This window comes from Thunnus albacares, chromosome 21, assembly GCF_914725855.1.
Source record: "Thunnus albacares chromosome 21, fThuAlb1.1, whole genome shotgun sequence".
In the NCBI taxonomy this organism is placed as follows: domain Eukaryota; kingdom Metazoa; phylum Chordata; class Actinopteri; order Scombriformes; family Scombridae; genus Thunnus; species Thunnus albacares.
Genome location: NC_058126.1, coordinates 12,706,233 through 12,728,858, shown reverse-complemented (window position 1 = coordinate 12,728,858; position 22,626 = coordinate 12,706,233). Strand labels below are relative to the sequence as shown.

The 22,626-nt window shown below is 40.2% G+C and overlaps 1 protein-coding gene and 1 long non-coding RNA gene across 3 annotated transcripts in view; one reads left to right on the top strand and one right to left on the bottom strand.

Annotated features, from left to right (window-relative positions):
* The window catches only part of ctdspla (CTD (carboxy-terminal domain, RNA polymerase II, polypeptide A) small phosphatase-like a), a 31,710-nt gene extending 9,985 nt beyond the window's left edge, over positions 1–21,725 (top strand). Inside the window, exons 2-8 of one of the 2 annotated variants that reach the window (XM_044339858.1) lie at positions 8,840–9,006; positions 10,327–10,359; positions 13,513–13,614; positions 18,565–18,621; positions 19,494–19,586; positions 19,665–19,850; positions 20,550–21,725. In XM_044339858.1, coding sequence (XP_044195793.1) covers positions 8,840–9,006; positions 10,327–10,359; positions 13,513–13,614; positions 18,565–18,621; positions 19,494–19,586; positions 19,665–19,850; positions 20,550–20,675 — 764 coding nt within the window. In that variant the 3' untranslated portion in view covers positions 20,676–21,725. The remainder of the gene's footprint in view (positions 1–8,839; positions 9,007–10,326; positions 10,360–13,512; positions 13,615–18,564; positions 18,622–19,493; positions 19,587–19,664; positions 19,851–20,549) is intronic. The other variant, XM_044339859.1, reaches the window with a different exon arrangement.
* On the bottom strand, positions 10,036–13,493 carry LOC122972621. Its single transcript, XR_006399790.1, has 3 exons — positions 11,915–13,493; positions 10,410–10,412; positions 10,036–10,046 (listed from the first exon to the last, which is right to left on the bottom strand). It is a non-coding gene; the product is annotated as an uncharacterized LOC122972621 (long non-coding RNA).
* Positions 21,726–22,626: the final 901 nt, after the last annotated feature.

The following is a 22,626-nucleotide window of genomic DNA, read 5'->3' as shown; positions in this document are numbered from 1 at the left end:
CGGCCTCAGCTGTCTGTGTGGGGAAGTAAGGAGGCTTAATGGGAGTTTATTTTATCATACTGTGCTATTATTGCCTTGATGGCCTCACACATAACCCACCACAGACCTCGGCACAGTGAACACACACACAGCCTGAACTGCAGGCTCAGCTTATCTGACGCTACCCAACTCCACTCAGCTGTTTGGATTTGCTGCATGTGTGTGTGTGTGTGTGTGTGTGTGTTCAAGTGTATTTTGAAGCAGATGCTCTTTAGAGTAAATATTGTTTTGCCAGCAGATCTGTTGTAATTATCATCGCTTCTCTTGGTGGGGGCTTTTGTGTGTGTGTGTGTGAAAACAATCAATAATCTTTTTTCGTGTCAATGAGGGCAGAACTCGTTCTTTAAAATTCTGTGTTTATTCTGGTGATTGTGAGTCTGAACTAGTGCTGAAACAATTAGGTGATTAATCGATTAGAAAATAAGTTAGCTGTAGCTCGTTTGGTAATTTCGTCGTCCACATGTAAAAGCGTTCTTGAGCAAGACACTGAACCCCAAATTGCTCCTCTTTTATGTGAATGAGAAAAATGGAAGTCACCTTGGACAAAAGTGGCCGCCAAAAGAATGTAATGTTAATCAACAAGAGTTTTGGTAATAAATTAATCATTTATCAAACAAAACTGCCAAACATTCAATGATTCATGCATATTAAATATGAGGATCTGCTGCTTTCTTCTGTTTTATGTTATTGTAATGTGAAAATCGACTATTATTACTATTTTCTGTCATTTTACAGACTAAAAAAGTAATTCATTATTGAAAATTAATCAACAGATTTGGGCATCCTGGTAATCCAGAGGTTCAAGAGGACACGTTGGACTGGGGGCTTTTATTGCACGTCATCCCGAATCTTTCTAATGGTGTTTTCATGGGTAAATATTTAGATGCACTCAAGAAATGCTGGATTGAAATCTTCAAACATGTACAAAAGAGCAAAATTCAGGCACTCACTGGAGTAGAGTTTTCATTAAAAAAGCCTTTATTGGTTCATGGCTTGGACTAGAAACAGTTAAAAGAACAACCAGTTTTGATCTTTATCAGGTCTTTATCAAGGTTCAAATCAGGATATAGTACCTGCACCTGCACCTGACCTTTTTATGCGTTCATTCAGCTGTGTCCTGACAACAGGTGGGAGAGTGAGTGTTTTCCAGAAAGTACTTCCCCAAAACTCACCAACCAAACCATACTATACATAAGTTATACTCTGTTAAAATAATGCAGTTATAATGTTAATGTAATACAGCCTTTAAAACCAGGAAAAGACAACGTTTATACCATATCACGATGTAATGATATCCAAAATCTAAGACGATATCTTGTCTCATATCACGATATCGCTATAATATCGATATATTGCCATGCCCTACATCCAACTGGAGTAACAAGAAGAAAAACACATTTTTGAGTGGAGGGGACTGTAAAAAAAAAAGTAATAAAAAATGAATTTGATGATAAAAATAACTTTAGAAGCAGCCCTTGTCTACACTTAAGAATAAGATCAAAGTGTTTCCTTTCTTAGCGTCATCACAATATACTGTGTATCTGCAGGGATTCCTTCCACTGTGTTATTTTGCTGACACAGTGTACAACAAGGATTTCCCCCCAGCTGCTGTCTGCTGCTGTTAGTGATAGCCTGAGACAGAAACAGCTTCATCTTCAGGTACTTCTGAATGTTGTCAACTGAAGACATTGGATCCCAGGCTCCAGGCGAAGAGTGGATTACCCGTTGGTGTTTGTATGTGCGTGTGGAAAGTCCTGTTCTTCATTTATACTGCAGCCGAACTTTATCTAGTATTCTATCTCACATGGTGTTATATAAGCCCTAGACAGCTGGTCCCACCTTTGATGCAAACACCCCGCACTCAAAAAATCTCAGCAAGGGGAGGGGAGGGGAGAAATTATGTGCACTGCTTGAGGCGATGTAAGCGTAGTAACATGTCATTTTTGGTTGTTGGTGTATTCTTGCCATGATGTCAGGTTACCACTGTCCGATGAAGACACTTTATTTTTCTGAGGTGCACAGAAGCTTTAGAAAGAATGGAATACCGCTGGCTCCCGGCTGAACATTGCTGTGCCATTTAAAACCGGCCTGTTTTCCATCTGAATTATTAAAGCTCCACCTTCACATGGACTGGTCTCACATTTACCTTCATGCCCCCCAGGTACTGTACACTTACCTGCCTGGCTGGTCAGCTAACTGTTGCAGGAGTGCAGTTAAAGGTCTGTCACATAGCTACTATTGAAGGTAATATTAAAGCAGCTGATTTCTTATAACTTTGGCTGTATTTATGGAGATTTGGTCATCATTCCTGCTCGTAATAACTTTGTACTCACCAAGTTAAATGGGGAATGGTAATTGGGGACTTTGCACAGGTCAAGAAACACAAGCAATCAGACATTCAAGTATGTTATCCCAAATAAGGTGGTTTAAATCAAGATTTTCCAACCGTTTTTGCACTGCAGACCATCTTTATATTGACAATTTTGATGCAGACTGGCTGACCGAGTGGGAATAGCAAGGAAAAATGCAGAACAGACTGCAGTTATCAAAGTTCAAGTTAATTCCCACAAAAATAGCTTATAATAGCCTATAAAGTGATATAATTATTTTTCACCTTTATTCATGGCCAGGTAGTAAATGTTTAGATAATTTAGGTTTAGATAATCTGGCTAAACTGTTGCCATGTTTAAAGGAACACTTTGACATTTTGGGAGATACGCTGCTGGTTTCCTGGCAGCTGCCAGCCAAGAAATACTATGCCACACCTGTAAAACAGTGATTTGTTGTTTTTACACTTCAGTTTTTGTACAGATTAAACAATTGAAGATATAACATATTTATTAGTAGCTTTAGAGGTGCTAGTAAGCAGCTATATTTGGACAGAGTCAGGGGTAGCTGTTTCCCAAAATGTCAAACTATTCCTTTAAAACTTTGCGGTCCTCAGATTGTTGATCATTGATGTATTTATGTTGCCATATCCCCAGATCTCAGGGATTACTTTGGATTACAATGTTATCATGAGACAAAACTATGAAAATTAGATCCATGTTGTAATAAACTTGATTGATCCTTTAATTGACTGAGCAGCTTCACCCAGAAGCTTTTGTCCCAAGAGTGATAAATGCCCTGTGACGTAACCCTATGAGACGCAGCGCACTGTAATGGGATAAAAGCTGCTAAACTTAGTTTCATATTTTACATGTGGCATGTTGTGCTTTCACTACTTGTACCCTTTTTGTGCTACAGTAAAGGAGGCCAACTCAGAAGTCTTGAGCTAAGCCGGGGATCATATTCCCTCTCAGAGCCTGGCATTATTCCACGCTGTGGGTCATGGGGTGATTATCTCTTCCTGTCAGGAATGCTGAGAATTTCCTGCGTTTTCTCCCTCTTCCGGCCTTGTTAGTGGTTGTGCCTGAACATGTGACACGGAGCCTGGGCCCGGTTGGCTCTGATTGACTAGTGAGCTTTCTATCGCTGTTACCTAACATTCAGCTGGAACATTGACACAGGCAGTGACTTAAAGGGCCATTTTCACAGCTCTCACTTCAAGGGAATATGCTGAATCAAATGAAGTATATTCAGTGGGTAAATAATGTGCACCTGCTCTGAGGAGGCTACAGATTTTGGCTATATATCTCTCTCTGTCTCTCCAGGGAGCTTTTGTTAGATAAAGCCACCCTTCACCTAGATTTTGATTTGATAGATTTGTTGTGTTTTTTTCAGTTTGTGCAGGTCTTTGGTCTTAATGGCAAATGTTGCACTTTAACCTTTTGCTGTTATTCTCAGGGCTGACGAAAGCTGCATTACTATGCAAAGCAAGCCGACTCCAGTTACATTCCTGTGCAAGGACATTGCAAGAAAAAAAAAGTTCCTGTGTGCTTTTAGTTGTGTCAGAATGTGAATGGATGCTGTTTTTGCACACGTGGCTATTTGCCTAAACATGTGAACATATGCTGTGTGCGTGTGTGTGTGTGCATTTGCTCGGTCTCCGGGAGTAGTCAACTCTCAGCTATGTTGTTTGTGTCAAAGGGAGAAAGGAAAGCTCTGTTTGTGTAGGGTGGTGGTGCAGGAGGGGGTGGAGTAAGAATCAGACCCAAGTATAGGCTGTCTCGCCACAGTAACTCTCCCCACCCATGCTACGCCCTTCTCTCCCCCTTCCAAGCTCCCTCTTCTCTCTGTCTCTCTCTCTCTCTCTCTCACGCGCTCTCCCACCTGCTTTTTCGGGGCGGTCGACTGGGGCAGCAGACCAGGGCGGGAAAATGTAGACCGTCTCAAAATGGAGGTGCGCATGTGGAAGAATGACTCCGAGGCTTTTGAGGCCAACTTTAGGGAGAGTGAAGGCAAACTTACTGAACCAAACTTAATACATAAAATGGTTCATTCTACCAAATTTCAAAAAACTTTTTCTCATTTACTGCTAGTGCTGTCTAGCCCTGCAGATAGTTTTGGTTTTATTTGCCCATCTATCTCTCAGATTGCAGCCTCCACCCGAATACAATATAGGTTACTTTCTAGTAATCCATCAAGTCTGAAGCATTGAAAAATGACATTTAAAAAAAATCAATGTCTATATAGCTTTTAAGAAACAGTAACGCTGTTACTCTGGATAATCTAAAGAATTCGCTGTCAACTGTTAAAATCCAGACCGAAGGTAGAAAGTTTCACTGTCAACTGTTGACACTGAGGTGTGTGGATGTCACTTTTCAGGACCACTTTCTAATAAGGCATCATCCATAAAGTGTTTATAGCTCTTAACCAAAGGCTTTATTAGTTAGAAAGGTATTGGGATTTCCAGGTTGTGTAGCAAGTGTCTCACTCTCTAGTAAACCATCAATTCTGCAGTTATAAATGTGTCTTTAAGAGTAAACAGTCAATTAAGTCTATTACGTTAATTAAGTCTGTTTTATTGCAATTTTTTATAGGTTGTTAATAAATGGACTTTGGTCTTTGCTCTCTACAGCAAATGGTCCATTCTACCTGATGAACTATAAAAGACGAGGCTAGTGTCATGTTGGAGGAGGATGAACACCAGCCAGATATTTTTTACAACCTGGAAACCTAAAAGTTATTAATGGCTCATAAATGATCTAAAAGCATTATTAATTGCAACTTATAAACCCTTTTTAAAGGGAGCACCACAAACGAAATTACATTCATCTCCTTTGTACTGGATGGTGGCAGAAATCTCAGATGAGTATCTCAAGTTAAACCTAATCTGCTTTGCCAGTTAATACTTAAAGGTATTGTACAACAGTTAGGGATATAAATGTATTCTCTTTCATACTGAGAGCCAGATAAAGAGATTGATACCACTCTTATGTCAGCTACCGCCAGCAGCCACTTAGCTTAGCTTAGCTTAGCATAAAGACTGGGAACGGGGGAACAGCTAGCCTGGCTCTGTCTGAAGGTCGGTGTTAATGCATATTCCTTCAGGCGAGTGAGAGAATTTTTTTTATTTGGTACACCAACCCTTTAAATTTTATAGAAAGTCTTGGTGACTTGATGAGATTTTCTCAATTCTGTGTGTGTGTGTGTGTGTGGACATGTTTGTGTGTGTCTTGACCTTGGTCTTTTAGGGTTAATGCGTTCAGTTGTGTTGTTTTCCATTTTCTCTAATCAGATAAATTAATCCCATGCTTCAACCATTAAAGCTCCGTCTGTACATAACAATAAACATTTATGTTTTATCCACAGCAATGAATATAGACTGTATACTTCCAATCCGTTTTCTGTAGCAGCAGTGAGTGAATCAGGTCTACAAAGGCACAACAAGGTCATAGTAACACAGCATGTTGCCTCCCTTCTCCGACCGTATAGCTATGCTTGTTTACCAAAGTGTTGCTTCTTGGGAAAATCTATCTGGGAAGAGGAAGATCCACAGCGAGCTTTGGACTACAAAGCCGCAGAGAACAAAGAAGACGAACTGCCCGAAGCCTGTCAGATCCAGTTGGAGCAACCGGAGAATAGTTCCAGGCATCAATCTGAAGGCTCTCAGAACAGGAGCCGGCTGCAAACAGCCTCAGCATGCATGGCTAACTGGGCTGCCTGTGTCACACGGCTGTATGAACACGTTAACAAGACAGCAGCAAACAGGGACACTGTGTGATGGCTGCTCCGAGGCACAGAAATGATGATTCCAGCAGTCCAAGTCAGCCCGTGGACACCTCAAAGTCTTGAGCAGATTTGGGATTTCCATGCCTAAAACTTACCTTTAAAGCTGTTAAGCGGGCAGTATTTCTACTACAGGAACGCCTCGGGACAAACGCACTGTCAGATTTTAGCCTTTGTAGTTGCCCAAATTTCTATTTTTAATCACACAACCTCACCAGCAGAAAACATAAATCGTAATCCGTAATAGAACATTTATGGAGACCTACAAAGCATTTGAGTCTGCTCGTTTCTCCACTGTCAGTGTGAAAGTAGGCCATGGGCTTCAGAGACAGTGATGGAGGAATGATGTAAGCAGGGACCTTTACTGTATGTGTATGCTTTTTTCTCCCTGGAGATCTGCAGCACTCTGCCAATGATCAACCCTTCTTGCCAAGCAAATCGAGGTTTCATTGTTGTCATATACTGTAGTCATACAACAGAAATAATTTCACAATACAGCTGATTGTAATATAGAATCTACTGCGTTTTCAGTGTTTTCAGATCAGGTCTGAAAGCTATAACATTTTCTTTCTTTCTGCCTCTTTTTCTCTTATATATTAATCTGTCTATCTTGAATTGTCCCTTTTTTCATCATATTAATTAACTGGACCACCTTCCCCTGAGGGCACTCCGATGGTGGCTATTTTTGTCCCTGTGCTTCCTAATGCATGAACTGATGCCTGCCTGACTGTGTTGTACAACATACATCTCAGGCCCCTCGCTGTGTCACGATAACGCGATGATGCATGTGAGACACAGTCGGTCTGCAGCTCCGAGCATCACTCCTGTCTTTTTCCTTCAGCGGATGCAGCTGTCATTACCATAAAAGCTTTTAAACAGACATGATACCTGCTCTTATCAGATGACATTGCTGTGAAATGGCATTAAAACAGCACTCGATTCAAAGTCAAGAGAAGCCTTTTTTTGTCTCACAAAGTGTTACGTATTCATCAGTGGTGGAATGTAACTAAGCACTTTTTTCTCAAATATTTCAGCTACTTGTACGTTAATAGTGTATTTCCATTTCACGTTTCCATTTTACATTTATAGTTACTTTACAAATCAAGATAAGATTTAAATCAGCTCCACTTTGACTCACTACAACAGTAAAATGCTCCTTACACATGAATGCATCAGCAACAATAATCTAATATATAATAGTAGGACACTCAAAGCGGCCATTTATCCTTGACTTTCGATACTTGAGTACTTTTTACTGATATCACTTGCATACTTTTACTTAAAGCAAAAGTCAGACAAAAGATCTGCACACTGCACTCACAGCTCCCAGCTAATTATATTCATTTAATTGAACAGAGCAAACACTTTGATCTAACAGAGATCTTCGTCAGGCATTGTCATTTGCTCTGTTAGATTAAATGGGAGCTATCAGTGCAGTGTGCAGCTCTTTTGCCTGACTTTTGCCTTATCTTCTGGATGTGTGTGCCCCACACTTTGTTTATACTTTTACCTAAAGACATACTGTGACATTTTGAGAAATTATTAAGCTCATTTGCTTTCTTGCCAAGAGTTAGATGAGAAAATTGAGACCAATTTCAAGGTTAAATACGGAGGTACAGTTAGCAGCCAGGAAGGTTATGTGCTGGACTATTTCTTGGCTGGGACATGGATGTATTATAAGAGCTGGAGAGCGGTCTAAAAATGGCGCCCATTCAGTCCTATAGGAATTGCTTGCCTGGCGCATATGCCAAAAGAGTTTCTAGCTTCGGGGTTTGCTTCCGTGTTGTGTGGCCCACTGAATATGCGCAGTAGTGTTTCCCCTGCTGGCCCGCCCACAAGCTCCCGCTCGGCCCATAGACTTTACATTGTGATGACATCACAGATTTTTAAATTGCTTTTCTCAGCTCGAGGAAAGTTTTCCAAACATAAAACCTCCATGGATCAAAAGTTCATAATAGAAAGAGTCATAATTGACGTTGTTTGCAGTTCGAGGAGTCCTGTCAATAGTTTTACAGGCGTCTCTTTTACAATGGTGGTCTATGGGGAAAATGCTTTTTGGGCTGCAGGGGGATTTTTCACTGCAATACCGCGAGTGGCCACTGGGAAAAATTGGCCGCGAGGCTGACAGGCGGCGCCCTACCCAGCTCTTATTATACATCCATGGGCTAGGAGCAGTAACTTCCTGCACTCTTTGCTGTTTGCTTGGCAACAGCTTAGAGTCAAGAAATGGACGAGCACATAACCCCGGCTAATTCAAATTTTTAAACTACTTGCTTTTCTGTAAGGATCAAATAAACAAAAAAGAATATGTTATTTAGTGAACTTTAGAGGTGGATTTTCTTATCATTGGACAGAGCCAGGCTAGCTGTTTCCCACTGTTTTCATACTTTGTGCTAAGCTAAGCTAACCGGCAATATGGCTATAGCTTCATAATGAACTGACATATATGAGAGTAGTATCAATATTTTCATCTTATTCTCTGCCAGAAAGTGAATAAGCATATTTTGCACTGTCAAATTCTTTGTAACATCTTCATTGCAGCACTTTTTACTTATAACTAATATTCGTACAGTGTGGTAGGCTAATGCTACCGTACTTAAGTAAAGTATCTGAATACTTCCTCTGTGGCTCATTTCCTTTATGCAAAGCAGCCTGACCTCACTCTATCTTTGGCTGTTTTCTCTTGCAGTCTCCCAGTCCAACAGCAGCCTAAAGAAGCACCGGAGCCGGAGCATTTTCAGCCCCTTCTTCTGCTGCTTCCGCAACTACAATGACTACCACGTGGAGCCACCACCCGCCAACAACAAGACACTTTCTCTGCCCCCGCCGCCAGAGGAGAATGGCAGTCCTCCCAAGGTGAAGCTCATTTTTCTCTGTAGGTTGACGCCTACATCATAGTTGGCCAGAGTCCAAATTACATAGTATTTGCATCCACGTGACCAAACAAAAGAAATTGTGGGAATTAGTTAATATTTTATGACAGAAATTTGAGTTTCACTCGAGAGCTCCAGTAACGAGAAACATTTGTTTAGTTTTGTAACCGAGAGCTTGTCAGGGTTTGCCTTTTCCTGCAGAGAGCTGAGGCTGAGGCGCTGTGCAGCCTCGCTGAGCTCCCTCCACAAATTTTTCCAGCTGCCTCAAACCCGGTGAACCCAGAGGTTGTTTACCATCCACTGCTTGAAAATACGGGCTCGCTTCCCATCTTGCATTCTTCGATATCTGCCTACACACACAACCGCGCACACAAAATAACACACAGAGCACGCTGGGAAGCTCAAAAGACACACACACACTCGCTCGCTCCGCCTGACGCATGCTCACACACAAGCTTGTGCAAGTCTTTGCCATACACTCATGACAACACATGTACGCACGCACACACACACACACACACACACACACACACACACACACGCACACATACTGCTGCATCTTTAATCCCCATAAAGTGGACCTTGTCTCCGGTGTGATGGATTGCCCGGCACCCACGCCTCCCCCTCTCCTTACACACACTCTGACCAGTGTAGTGAGGATGTGTGAAGCGAATGTCCTGGCTGTAGGAAAAGGCGCCAAAACCCGAAGCTCCTCCACAAACACGGCGTTCCGCTGCCAAGGCAGGTACACGGGGCTATAAATGGAGCAAAATAATATCACATTTCCACTTCTGTTTACCTGTAAATGTCTCTCATTCAGGGGTGGAATGTGTGGCCCTTTACAGACACTATACATGTGGTCAGCGCTGACCCGCTCTGGACCCTCCTTAACAAATGAGTCCCCATTAATTCAGAGTGAACCTAGCGAACCTTGCCATAAAAAGCCTTGTTATAGTGCGGGGCTGATTTTCGAGCTGGGTCCGTGCCCACAGTCCCTCCCAGCAGTGTACTGTTGCTGGATTTCTGGCCAGCCGTATTTGTTACTATGGCAGCTCTGTTTGTTTTTGAGCGAGTTGTTCTCACTTTCTATCACAGTGTGTACTATATGTTCCTTTTCTCTGTCCCTCTCACTCCTTCTCTTCCCTGTGCATTTGTTGATTAGAATATTGATGTTGTCGTTTGCTTCCTTGCAACGATTTTTCACTGTTTTTCTTTTGCTTTCCGGTTTCTTTCTGGGGTTTATTTTTTTCCCCCCACCTTCAATCTCTTTCTCTTTTTCTCTCTCTCTGTTTATTTTCTCCAGTGTGACCAGGTCCAGGTCATCCCCATCCCCAGTGTATGTATTATTATCTTTCATTTTTCTTCATCTCACTCCATCACAGTAACGTCCTCCCTCTGCTCGCTGCGCTTCATCATTCTAGCTGCATGTGGATGTTGACACAGAGGTGATTTTTCGTCGCTCTCAGATGAAATTTTTGCACCGTTTTATGTTTTCAAGGCTTGGCTGCTTTGCTCTGCTTACCGACAGAAGAAAAAAAAAATTTAGATGTTAACCTGGTCATTACTCCACTCCAACGTAGTGAATATATCTGTGACAAATGTGCTTATCATCATATTTGGCTTTGTCCACCTCTCCTGTGCTTCTCCTGCCACTGTAACTGAACATGAGATTGATTTTTATTAGATAAAATTGATTAAATCTTATTCTAAACTCCTGTACCGCTTCAGTGTGAATCAACAAATGGATGGCTCGCCTTTAAAAGACTTGATTAGATCAGATATGTGTCTGTACTGAGAGAGATTAGACTGTGATCAATGGTCAGTGAACTGCTGTTAGTCCATTAGAAGGGGGCTTGATTTCAATGATTTGAAAACATCCATGCTTTAATGCTGAAACTGCAGTTCATTTAGCTATTTTGGAATCGAAGCAGTGCCTGTGGTTTACTGTAATTTAGGATATTCACACTCACAGCATCTTACATCACAGCCAAGCTTTAAACTACACTATCCAGCAGACACCTCCCTTCAACGGCAGGAAGTGCATGTGGCGACGAGGTCTGCTCTCTGTATTCCCGGCTGAGTCCGGGCGAAGTCTCCGAGAGGCGACTTAAATAACCTGAACTGACCTGGAAAGGTTACGTCTGTCTTTTACTGAAGGCTGAGCTGTTAAAGCAACATCAGAAAGTGAGCAGAAAAAAACATGATATTTACATATGAGATACAGTGCAGAGTAGAGTCACAACACCTTGTGAAAGAAACCAGTGCATGAAGACACACAAGTATCACACGTGCATAAAAAATGTACAAATAATCAATTGAGGAAATCGAGCATTTACAAGCAGCTGACGGAGTTTGCTCAGTATTTATTAATAAATAAAACTCTACTAATAAACATAATATATGTAATTATAAGTAATAATATAATTCATTATATGAGTTTATTATAAATAGAAAAAATTAGTGTTACCGCCAGTATGAGCACCCATTTCACTGCATATAAGTACCCTTTTTATACGATAGTCCTATTATTGTGCCCTTACAATCCCAAAATCCAAAAGATATTAAAAATATATTAAAATGTAATTTTTTCCCTTCAGATGTAACACAAAATATCTCGTATTGTTTGATAATTTTTCATTTAAACTCCAAAGAAAGTTATAAAACACAAACTGGAATTGATGTGTACTTCACACTTGTAATTACAGTCCTTAAATAGTATACATCTGGTAGTCATTTGAGCTGCTAACACAAGCTCAATTCTTCCATTTTATACTCTAGGTAGCACATGTATTATAAGGAATTTCATATTTTAATTAATTTGAAACAGGGTGTTGGTTCATATAGTGTTTAGTGACACACTGGAATCTCTGTTGTCACTTTAACTTCCACACAGTTTCACAGTGATAAAGTGAGATTACTTCCTGTCAGTGAGCATGTTGCGCTGTGGTTGACCAGTTTGAGAGAGCGCCCCCTGGCTGTGGTTTCAGGTGAAGGGCTTTTTTTTTTTTTTTTTTTTTTTTTATAAAGTGCAGCTGCTTGGTGAAAATGTCAAGGTCCCAGTCAGTCAGTCAGTCAGTCTTTCTTTGCTCAACCTGCATGTGTAAATCACATTCATCATGCCCTGACAGGATGTCATTCAGTGTCCTTGCTCCCAGGGAATTCTTCCTGCGATACATCAGCATGCGGTCTTGCGATAAGACATGATAGATACAGTCAGCCTGCACAAACACACGCGGAAAATGGCTGGCATACTGAGCAGAGCATTATAGTGTGTTTTTGTGTAAGACTGACAGAGTCCTTGTGCCTCACCTCTTTATAGATACAGTGCGTGTATGTGTGTGTTTGCATGTGTGTGTGTGTGTGCACGTGTGTGTGAGTGTGTGCCCCCTATGGCCGCACCATCTGCCCCGTGCCTGTCTGTAACTCCAGGCCTGCTTTGCAGAGGACACGAGTGTTTCTCCTTTACCCCTTTGACCCTGAAGGCAGCACAGTCACAGAGCTCAGTCGACATGAGGTAATACAGAAAATATCAGCAGGGACTCATACAGTAAAACCGTAAAAACCACAACAAGACCAAGTCAAGTCAAGTCAGTTTTATTTGTATAGCCCAATATCACTAATGTACCCCTAGTACATAGTAGTTTACACTATTCTTTTCTAAAAAAAAAAAAAAAAAAACAACACAGTGACCAGTGGGCAGTAAAGTGGCAGAGCATATTTACAATATTAAAATAATAAAAAAGGGAAAAAATTAGATGTGCAAAGGAGGCAAAGTCCATAAATTAGATATCCAATTAAACAAAACAAGATCAATTGTATTGCTAACCGTCCATATTGCACATGAAACCATCGTGTACTGATTGTCAGTCTGATGGAGGTATGGACAAAGGAGAGCTTGAGACGGTTGCTTTTGCAAATTATCATGAGGTTGATCAGTAATGACAAAAAAAAGAAGTAGTTGCAGCCCCACCTGATAATAAAATACATGATAACATGTATATTTTTGCCACAGTACCTCACTGTAGGTGCCTGTATTGAATATTCAAGTTAAGAGTGGATGATTTGGTCCCTGAAAAGTAGATTAGTTGTGTAAACACAGATGCCAGAGAATACAGAGTTCCCATAGGTCAAGAATTGAGCTCCATGCTCAAATCAGTTTGATTATTTTGATGTACAAATCTTTATTAGTATCTTGATAATGATTTTAACAATATCACCCAGCCCTAATTTAGCTTTTCAGACTAGAAAAGAGCACATTTAAGCTACATTTAAACAACTTAAGTCCCAGTAAGTATCATATTAGAGCAGTGTATTGATATCAGCTCCACAGAAGCTAAGAGTGTGTGTGTGTGTGTGTGTGTGTGTGTGTGTGTGTGTGTGTGTGTGTGTGTGTGTGTATGTGTGTGGCAGTGTGGTGGCAGTCCACTCCCTTTAATGAAAGCTTATATATAGTACATAATATTGTAAAGTGTGTGTATTGTCTTTGCAGCCTCCAGCCAAGTTCCTCCTGCCAGAGGTCAGTATAGAAGATTACGGCAAGAACTGTGTGGTCATTGACCTGGACGAAACCCTCGTACACAGCTCCTTCAAGGTATTTCACCACACTACCTCTTCATCCCACACACACACACACACACACGAACACACAAGAACACATGTAAGTACACAGACACTTATGTTATGTACTTCTTTTCATCATTTCACTCGTGTCATGCTGTTATTCCGCAGCCCTCTGAGGGATAATAGGATTATACAGAAATAATTCCTAAAGATGCCATTCTTTGCAGTGAATATAGGGGCGATGGTATGGTGACTATTAGTATGAGGTCCCACTGAGTTCTGTCAGCATCACTGAAGTACACATCATCACAGGAAAATATATCCGGGAGCGTTATTATGCCTTTTATTTATACACCAGTTGCAACCAGAGAAGGAGGCTTTAACTATTACTATAACAAGGTGTTGCCATAGCAACCAATATATCTTCACCACGCATCATGGGATTCAATCTTTGTCCAGTCAAGTTGTTTGGCAGGAAGTACCTGCAGTATTGTCCTGTTAAAACAATGAATCTCCTAAATCTAAGCTATCAAAGAGCTAAAAAAACAGCTTTAGCCCATTTAAGAGGTGTTATTCCTGCATAATAAAACAAAAGGATTTATTACATATTTCACTGATTTCATAGTAGAAGAAATACCATATTTTTTAGGTTTAAGTTGTTTACTCTGCTGTGCGTTTTTCGTAGAATTTTTTTACAACAGGGTGTTTTTTTTTAATGACCACAATGATGGAAAAGACGAGAGTATAATCTATCAGGACATATATTACATGTGTATATTCATGTAACTTTTCAAAATGCTAGCACTTTGTGAATGTTCTACATAGGATTACTGTCCCGCAGGTGGAACAGTTTGAGCAGTGTGAGATATTATAAGGAGTATTTAAGGATTTTGTTTGACTAAATTCTCAAGCATTTAATCCCAAGGTTTAAAATTTAAGAAATGTTTGAGATCTGTGGTTTTCACTGGACAGTGATGTAGTATAGTCATTTACTGTTGCTGTAGCAGATTGTTTTTATGCCCCACTTGCTTTATTTGATAGTGTATAGTACAGTGGAGGTACTTGAAGGTCAAAGAGAGAGTATGACGGAACAAAGGTTGTGATTGTGATTCAAACTCAGGTATGGTACATTGTAGTGGAGATGCAATCTACTACTATACTACTGTAATCCTTGCTGTGTTGTCTCAACAAGCCTGGCAGATACAAGAGACTATAGATCGTGTTGGATATGGCTGCTGATTTTCAATATTTTTCTTAATGTCAACAAATGTACTTATGTTATTTGAGAAATTGTCCAAAATGTCCAATGTTGTGGTCGCTGTGATTAGTATTAGAGTCATTTCTAAACAAACTACCATGACCATAATCTTTGTGATGAACGAACATGTCACCCAGTGCAACAGTGTGACAATGTGTTTTTAATAGTTTTTAATAGAACAACAACAGAGGTCTACAGCACAGAGGAATATGAAATGTTAGGCTTTGGATACACATACAATAATTGTAAGTAGGATCAGTTCATTGTTGGTTTGGTTCTGCATATGAGATTTGTTGACAATAAGAAAAATATACAAAATAGCCATATCCTTATAGTAGCTTAAGTAATATAAACTGTCAAAGATATCAAAAATAACTAAAAGGCCAAATGAACAGACATTTTCCACTCCTTCAGAAATCTGACTTTGCAGTTTTTACTCAGCAGTGAAGGGAAACTATTTGTTGATTGAAATAACTAAAGAGAAAACACTTCAAATGAATTCCTCATTTGCTGTGGAAAGGCAAAGGGAGAGAAAAATGTACACACACTGTACCGGACCCACCCATTACAGTCACATGCCAGCAGTACGGGGCCACACACACGTACATGCTCACCCACACACAAGGGTGTGTCCAATACAGTGTACTGTTGCCCTGAGTGACTGCGGGATGAATTTCGCAGAAATCTTGGATCTGTTCTGTTAGTCTGAAGGGTTTTTATTTTTTTCTCCCCTGACAAAACAAGTCAGAAACTCACACAGGAGCTTCATACTTCCTTTTGATGAAACTCAGTCGTACAATGGATATTCAGTCCGTCAAAATTAATTTAGCTCAGAAATCATTTGGCGGTATGAAATGGATTCAGGCAATGCAATAAATTAAAATCAGTTGGGAGAGGAAGAGAGCGAGACAGAGAGTGACACACACACGCAGCATTTTCAGTTCCGTTCAGAGGCCTGCAGGATTTCCTGCGTATTATTTTCTCTAGAAATGAACAAGGTCAGTGGAGGTAACTTTGGATCAAAATCTTAAATACTTTAATCCACTAACATACAAATTAACATTAGAATTGGACAATTAGTGCAGAAAAAAAAAAGCGATCGCAACCGACTGGGGACATCTAACGTAGTGCACAGATGGACATAGACAAAAAAAGTAACGTTACATAACACATCACATACTGCATGCTTTATCCTGTATGTTATGGATGAGAAGATAATTCCTGGGCCTGCTCTGGGATTAGATGCAGTGAGTGTTGGATGCTGAAAAGTGCCTAGAAGGATATACTGTACTGTATATAATGAAATTAGTAAAGTTTATTTGTATAGCACTTTTTAAAACTAACATTGCAATGTGCTTTAGAGAAAATATAACACTGAAATAAGAACAAAAATCAAATGTATGAGGACAGAGACGTCAACATGTGGTCTTTATGCACATGGTGAAAAAAATTCTATGATGTTTAAAGTTTGACTTTTTAGGAAATGTGCTTATTATCTTTCTTATATAGAGTTAATTAGAGGGAGATACCCCTCATGTCTTTAGGGTTAGGGTTTAATACACAACCCCCCCGAAAAACCCCAACATGTTGTTTAAACACTTTGATTGTTAATTTAAAGTATTAAACAGCCTACCAGCACCTCTAAACCATATAAATTATACGTTTTAGAGATGCTGGTAGGCTGTTTTTGTTAGCTTTGGACAGGCAAGCTAGTGGTTTCCCCATTTCCAGTCTTTGTGGAAAGCTAACCGGCTGCTGCAGGTGGCTTAATATTTACCGTACACACATGAGAAAGGTATCAGTCATCTCATCTAACTCTCTGCAAGAAAGCAAATGAACATGTTTTACTGAAAGTTTAACTATTCCTTTAAAACAAAATGACGCTGTCAATAAAAAGGATATATGTACATGAATAAAAACAACTAAGAATTATATTTATTATATAAGTCCAATCAATAGAAATGTTTTAAGAAGAGATTTAAAAGAAGGTCAGCTCATAAGGTAGGTCCTTTCTGATATGTGTGTATAAATGTACTGTAACGATGTGTTTTTGGGAGGTAGGTTTAGACAATAACACCAAATAGTGAAGTGTAACAGTTTGTACAGTATGTGGAGGAAGCACTGGATCAGCAGGTGAAGAAGTTCCCAAAGCTGGTTCAACAGCAATCCATAAAACAAACACTCCTTCATCTCACGCGTTTACTTCATCGCTCTCACTGTTTCGACATCCATTTCTCTTACACATACAAGTACATTCTCCTCCCTCATTCCTCCATTTCCATATCTCTCTCCGTCTTGGATCGGGGCCCGTTACAGAGCAGTGCGATGAGCAGCTGTTGTGCGCTCAGTCTTCAGATGATGGAGTGATTCAGCAGAAGAGCAAAAAGACAGAGGCCAAGTCTGTCCCTGCATCTTCTCCTCCATCTGCGTCTCTCTCCTCTTTCTCTTTCTCTATGTGAAAGTAGGACCGACGCCGCCTGCCTGTTTGTTCTTTCCTCTTCCTGTTAGGATCATTATTGGCTCTGTTTTTAGACGGACGAGGCTACATGTCTTTATGTTCTCTGGTGTAAACATTAACCAGTGCAGAATATTACGAAACTGATCTATAGAAGCAGCCACATGTGACTCGTGAGCGATCTGCAGGCTTTGATTGTGTGGATTTGACTCACTCTTGCATCACGTAGAGAAAATCCAATATTTCTGGTACTGCTTCACTGTCGCCACTGTAATGGTCAAATTAGACTAATTATACAGGTGTCATGTGAAAAGTCGAACTGATGTGTTTAATATTCCTACAGCAAACACCCCCTCTGCTGGCTGGCATTGAACTGTACCTTCTAACTGTGGTTTTATGCTGGAAGGCAACTGAATTTGCACATACAGTACAATCATTGGGGATGTGGCAGGTTTATATTCAAGGGCAGCTGAATAAAAAATGTCAAATGTCCGGAGGATATCGGTAAATTAAAAATTAATTATAAAATCATCCAAAAAGTCCAAAGTCATCTTAAAAATAATTGTGCATATTCACTTGTGTTCATTAAATATTGGCGGATGAATTACAGTCAATTCAAGCTCATAAAATGATACTTTTAAGTAATTCTCTGTTCATGTCTGTCTGCACAATAAATTATCCAAACAGGTGACAGCGAGCCCTTACAGAAAAGCTCCCTTTGTGCTTCTCAAAACCATTCTCAAAACAAAGAGAAACATTTTTTTCCCCTGTCACTCTGTCACCTATTTTTCTTTCTCTCTCTTTTCAAAAAATGACACTGCCGTGCCTCCCACCTAATCCTTTCATCCTCGTCTTTTACACCCTCCACTTGTCTTCCGCCCACACCCCTCCAGCGTCTATCTTCCTCTGCCTTCTGCACCCTCTCCTTTCCCCTTCTTGCTTTAAAAAAAAAAAAAAAAATGACACAAGTCACGTTGAGAAAACAACGTCCGCGTTCCCCCGTCTGTCATCTTGTTCATCTTCCAGGTTTCTCCCCGGAGTCCCTCCTCTAGTTTTTATTTAACACTGAGATACTGAGCGCTGGAGCAGAGGGAACTACATTAAGCTTAAAGCCTCCCTGGTTTGCCCGGGGCACCTTAGAGGAGATTTTTTTTTCCTTTTTTAAACAAATCTGTGCATGTGATTTGGCAGTTGCCTCCTCAGATTGTGCTGTTTTGAGCAAAAAATAACACAAGTTTTAACGTCTTTGTTTGTGTTTTTGTCTACAGCCAATTAGCAATGCAGACTTCATCGTTCCAGTGGAGATTGATGGGACTGTTCATCAGGTACTGTTATATGAAATACCTGAAGTGGGCTTGATTTATAAGGGCTCTCTTTAGTATATATCATTTTCTAATACCTCACAGCTACGTCAAAGTGGGGACTGCTCCTACACTCCTCCCTCTCTGTTTTCATTCTCTGTGACTTTGGAGTCCTTGCTCGCTGTAAAGACAGATGAGCTGTGACGTGACTGTGTCACCGGGTAAACAACTTTCACAAGGCGTGTTGGAAGATGCTGCTGAGAGCTCTGAGGAGATGCTTCACTGAGTGGAGATGTGCTAGCGAGAGATAGAATTGACTACAAATAGAAAGAAACAGAGGCTGTACTCACACAACTGCATGGTGCCCTTTTGTTCCTGCTATGCATTTATGTTGAAGTTTGCATCCTCTTTGAAGCAGCCACACTGTAGCTGTAACCTGGTTCAAGTAATCCAGGATAGGCTTTCTGTGTCTGCCTTGGCCTATGCTTGATTACTTGCACTTGGGGGCAGCAACTATTCCACGGACTGAAGAGGACGGAGATGGAATATAAGAATATAATATATGCTGTTGTGTATTGATTTAAATTTTGATACTACTGCTGATATGATAGCTGAGTTTTGTCTCCAATACCAAAATGATACTTGATACTGTTGATGCCTTACTTTTTTTTCTTCAAATCCATTTTTCAGTTTTACAAAAGAAGCCAAAGTTCTCAAAACACTAGGAGCCATAAAAGGACCTCTGAAGGGACTGTTTAAAATGTGCATAATTTTGGCTTACAAGAACTTAATAAAACAGTCTGAATTTGGCTACTTTTTTGCCGAATGTTTCAGATAATGAGTGTCAGTCTGTAAAAAAGTGTCAGAACATTTAACAGCGTGTGTCGTCGTTTCAGGTGTACGTGCTGAAGAGGCCCCATGTGGACGAGTTCCTCCAGAAGATGGGGGAGCTCTTTGAATGTGTCCTCTTCACAGCAAGCTTAGCTAAGGTTGGTTCCCGGGTTATAACACTAAGATGACATTCAAAGCTTTGCCACAGTATTAACTGATGTGTTTGTTTTTTTCAGTATGCTGATCCTGTGGCAGACCTGCTGGACCAGTGGGGGGTGTTTCGTGCCCGGCTCTTCAGGGAATCCTGTGTTTTCCACAGAGGAAACTACGTCAAAGACCTCAGCCGGCTGGGCCGAGAGCTCAGTAAAGTCATCATCATAGACAACTCACCTGCCTCCTACATCTTCCACCCGGAGAATGCAGTAAGTCATTCTTCTTATTGATGTCGTTTTTGTCTATGATGTGATGGTCCTAAATAGATGAGGCGAGGCTGGATGTTGCATTTAGGGACCTGACATTAATTAGTTGAGGAATAACTGAGGAATCATAGCGCTTCAGTTCACATGTGTGTTGAAAATTAAAATCTGGGGAGTTTCTATTGGTCTTGTCGGGGTCTGGGAATTGACAATATGTCCAGAATCCCAGAATCACATGACCCCTAAAATGGAAAATTTCTTTTTAAATCTGCCAGTGAATAAATACATAAATTGGAGCCACAATGAGATTTTATGCAGGATGATGTGGTTTTGGATCCCCAAACTCATGGCCAAAAACTGGGTCAAAATACACTCGTAGTACAGAAATAAGTTAGTTATAAACTTTATCATGATGATAAATTATTACATCAGTGAGACACTGTCACAGTTTTAATCTGCAGTGTTGTTTTAGAAACAGCGTTGAGCCAGAGGCAGTGTTCCCACTTTTATGTGTCTGTGGAGAAGTTAACTCAGTGGAGCTGCCACTCTACATGCTTTGATGCATTTTCTCCATTAATTATTTACAGAAAACTTATACAACCTCCTCACCTATACTGCAATACATAAGCACCGACTGTCATCTGCAGTTTACCACCAATCAGATCAATTAAATCTCTCTCTGATCTCTTCTTTCCCTCTGCACAGGTCCCGGTGCAGTCCTGGTTTGACGACATGACGGACACGGAGCTGCTTGACCTGATTCCTCTGTTTGAGGGCCTCAGTAAGGAGGAGGACGTTTACAGTCTGTTACAGAGCCTGAGGAACAGGTAGCAGACGGCGGCTCCAGCTGGCCCTTCCTGCCTCAGCCCCCAACTGCACAGAGGCCTCACCTCGCTGCCACGGCCCTGCAGCACGGCTCCCGTCCTCCGGCCGACTCTGGGGGTCCCAACGCGGCTCCCAATCGGGGAACTTCAGGCAAATGATCTGGTCATTATCTGATCTAGAGAGAATAACCATCTCTGGACTCTTGGACTCTTTGTACAGGACTCCTACTGACAAAAGATTATATTACTGTATGTACATACTATATGTTTCTAAAAGCAAGACATACATAAAGTAATTTTTCTATCAGAGAGAGGAGGTTTTACTATTCTATCAAGTAATATTTTAGTTACCAAAAATAATCAAACACACAGAACGAAGATTTTTTTGTTGTTTTTTTTTTCCGAGAATGGGTGACCTTTTGTTTGTTGTGTTGAGCTGTGCTATGCAGGCTGTTGTTTCTCGTCTGACCTTTCGTTCAAACAACTGTGATTTATCTTCTCTTACAGAATGAAGTGCCTTCATTACTGTGCTGATTTTGTTGTGTCAGGTATGGGGTGCACATTTTTATGCTGCATATTTTACTCAGATCTCCAAAAGCATATAAACTAAATCTTAAAAATTGAAGTGGAAATTGATAATTGTGATTTGATTTGAAGAAAACAGAAGAGAATAATTCCTAAAAAAAAAAAAAAAAAAAAGTGATCCAACTAGCCTGTTAGACCTGAATGATTCTTTACGTTTGAGTTTAGTAACATTGAATTGTTAAATTTACCAAAGATTTGTACAATTCAATGTGATTTGATCCTTGACAGTGACTGTAAATCGATGATCCTTCAAGACATTGAAACCCCACTTTATTATTGAAAAGAGATGAAACCTTTGTGATGACATCACCGTCCACCAATAAATGTTAAACGTTTGAGGAAAATATAATGATTAGCTTAGATTATATGAAATTCTATTTATTGGGGAAAAAGGGTGTTGGGTGCATTGTAAAGAATGCTGTTGAAATCGTACTGTACAACATTATTAAAGTTGCAGGTTTGCACACTGTCAGTTTTGTTGAATGACTTTTTGCTGGAGCTGAAATATCTCTGAGCTTTGGACTGTTGGACTGGACAATGTCACGTTCAGCATTGGGAAATTGTGATTGACATTTTTCACTATTTTCTGACATTTTATAAACCAAACAATTAATTAATTAATTGAGAAAATAAGTGACAGATATATCAATAATAAGACTGTTAATAAGAATTAGATTTTGTAATATTTTAGTTTGCATTTTGTATCTAAAGGGGAATTTTGTCTTAAATTTTCGGGTTCACAATTTTTCAAGTCTGTCTTAAAACAACAGTCAGGTGCCCAAATGAACACTGAAGTATGTTTTTCTTGCTGTCATCATTCCTCCTGTTCATACTGACCATTAGATCCTTTCATAATGTACTTGCAAGATAAGTGATGGGGGCCAAAGTCCACAGTCCTCTTCCTGTGCAAAAATGTATTAACAAGTTTATCTTATGCTAATATGAAGCTTCAGCCGTCCAAATGATTCAAATCAAGAAGATATCTTTCAACGTTACAGTCTTTTTATCCAAAGTCCATCTTTTTGTTACTATACTTCCACCACAGCTCAACAGGGTAACACTGTCAGAGGAAACACAAAGAGGGAATTCTATGCAAAAAAGATTGTAAATGGCAGATATCCACACGATATGACTAAGGATACTAAAGTGAGGAAAACTTCTTTCAGTGTTCATACGGACACCTGACTGTTGTTTTAATATGGACTTGAAAAAATTGTGAACCTGTCCTTTAAGTTTGAGGTTCAAAGCATTCTTGACCTCGGAGTTGAGAAAACAATCTCACATTAAAGTCCATTTAGTAGCTGTTTCGTCAGGACATCGAGTTTGACCAGCTGTCATGTCATTTTAGATGTTCATATTTCATAGTGTTTCTG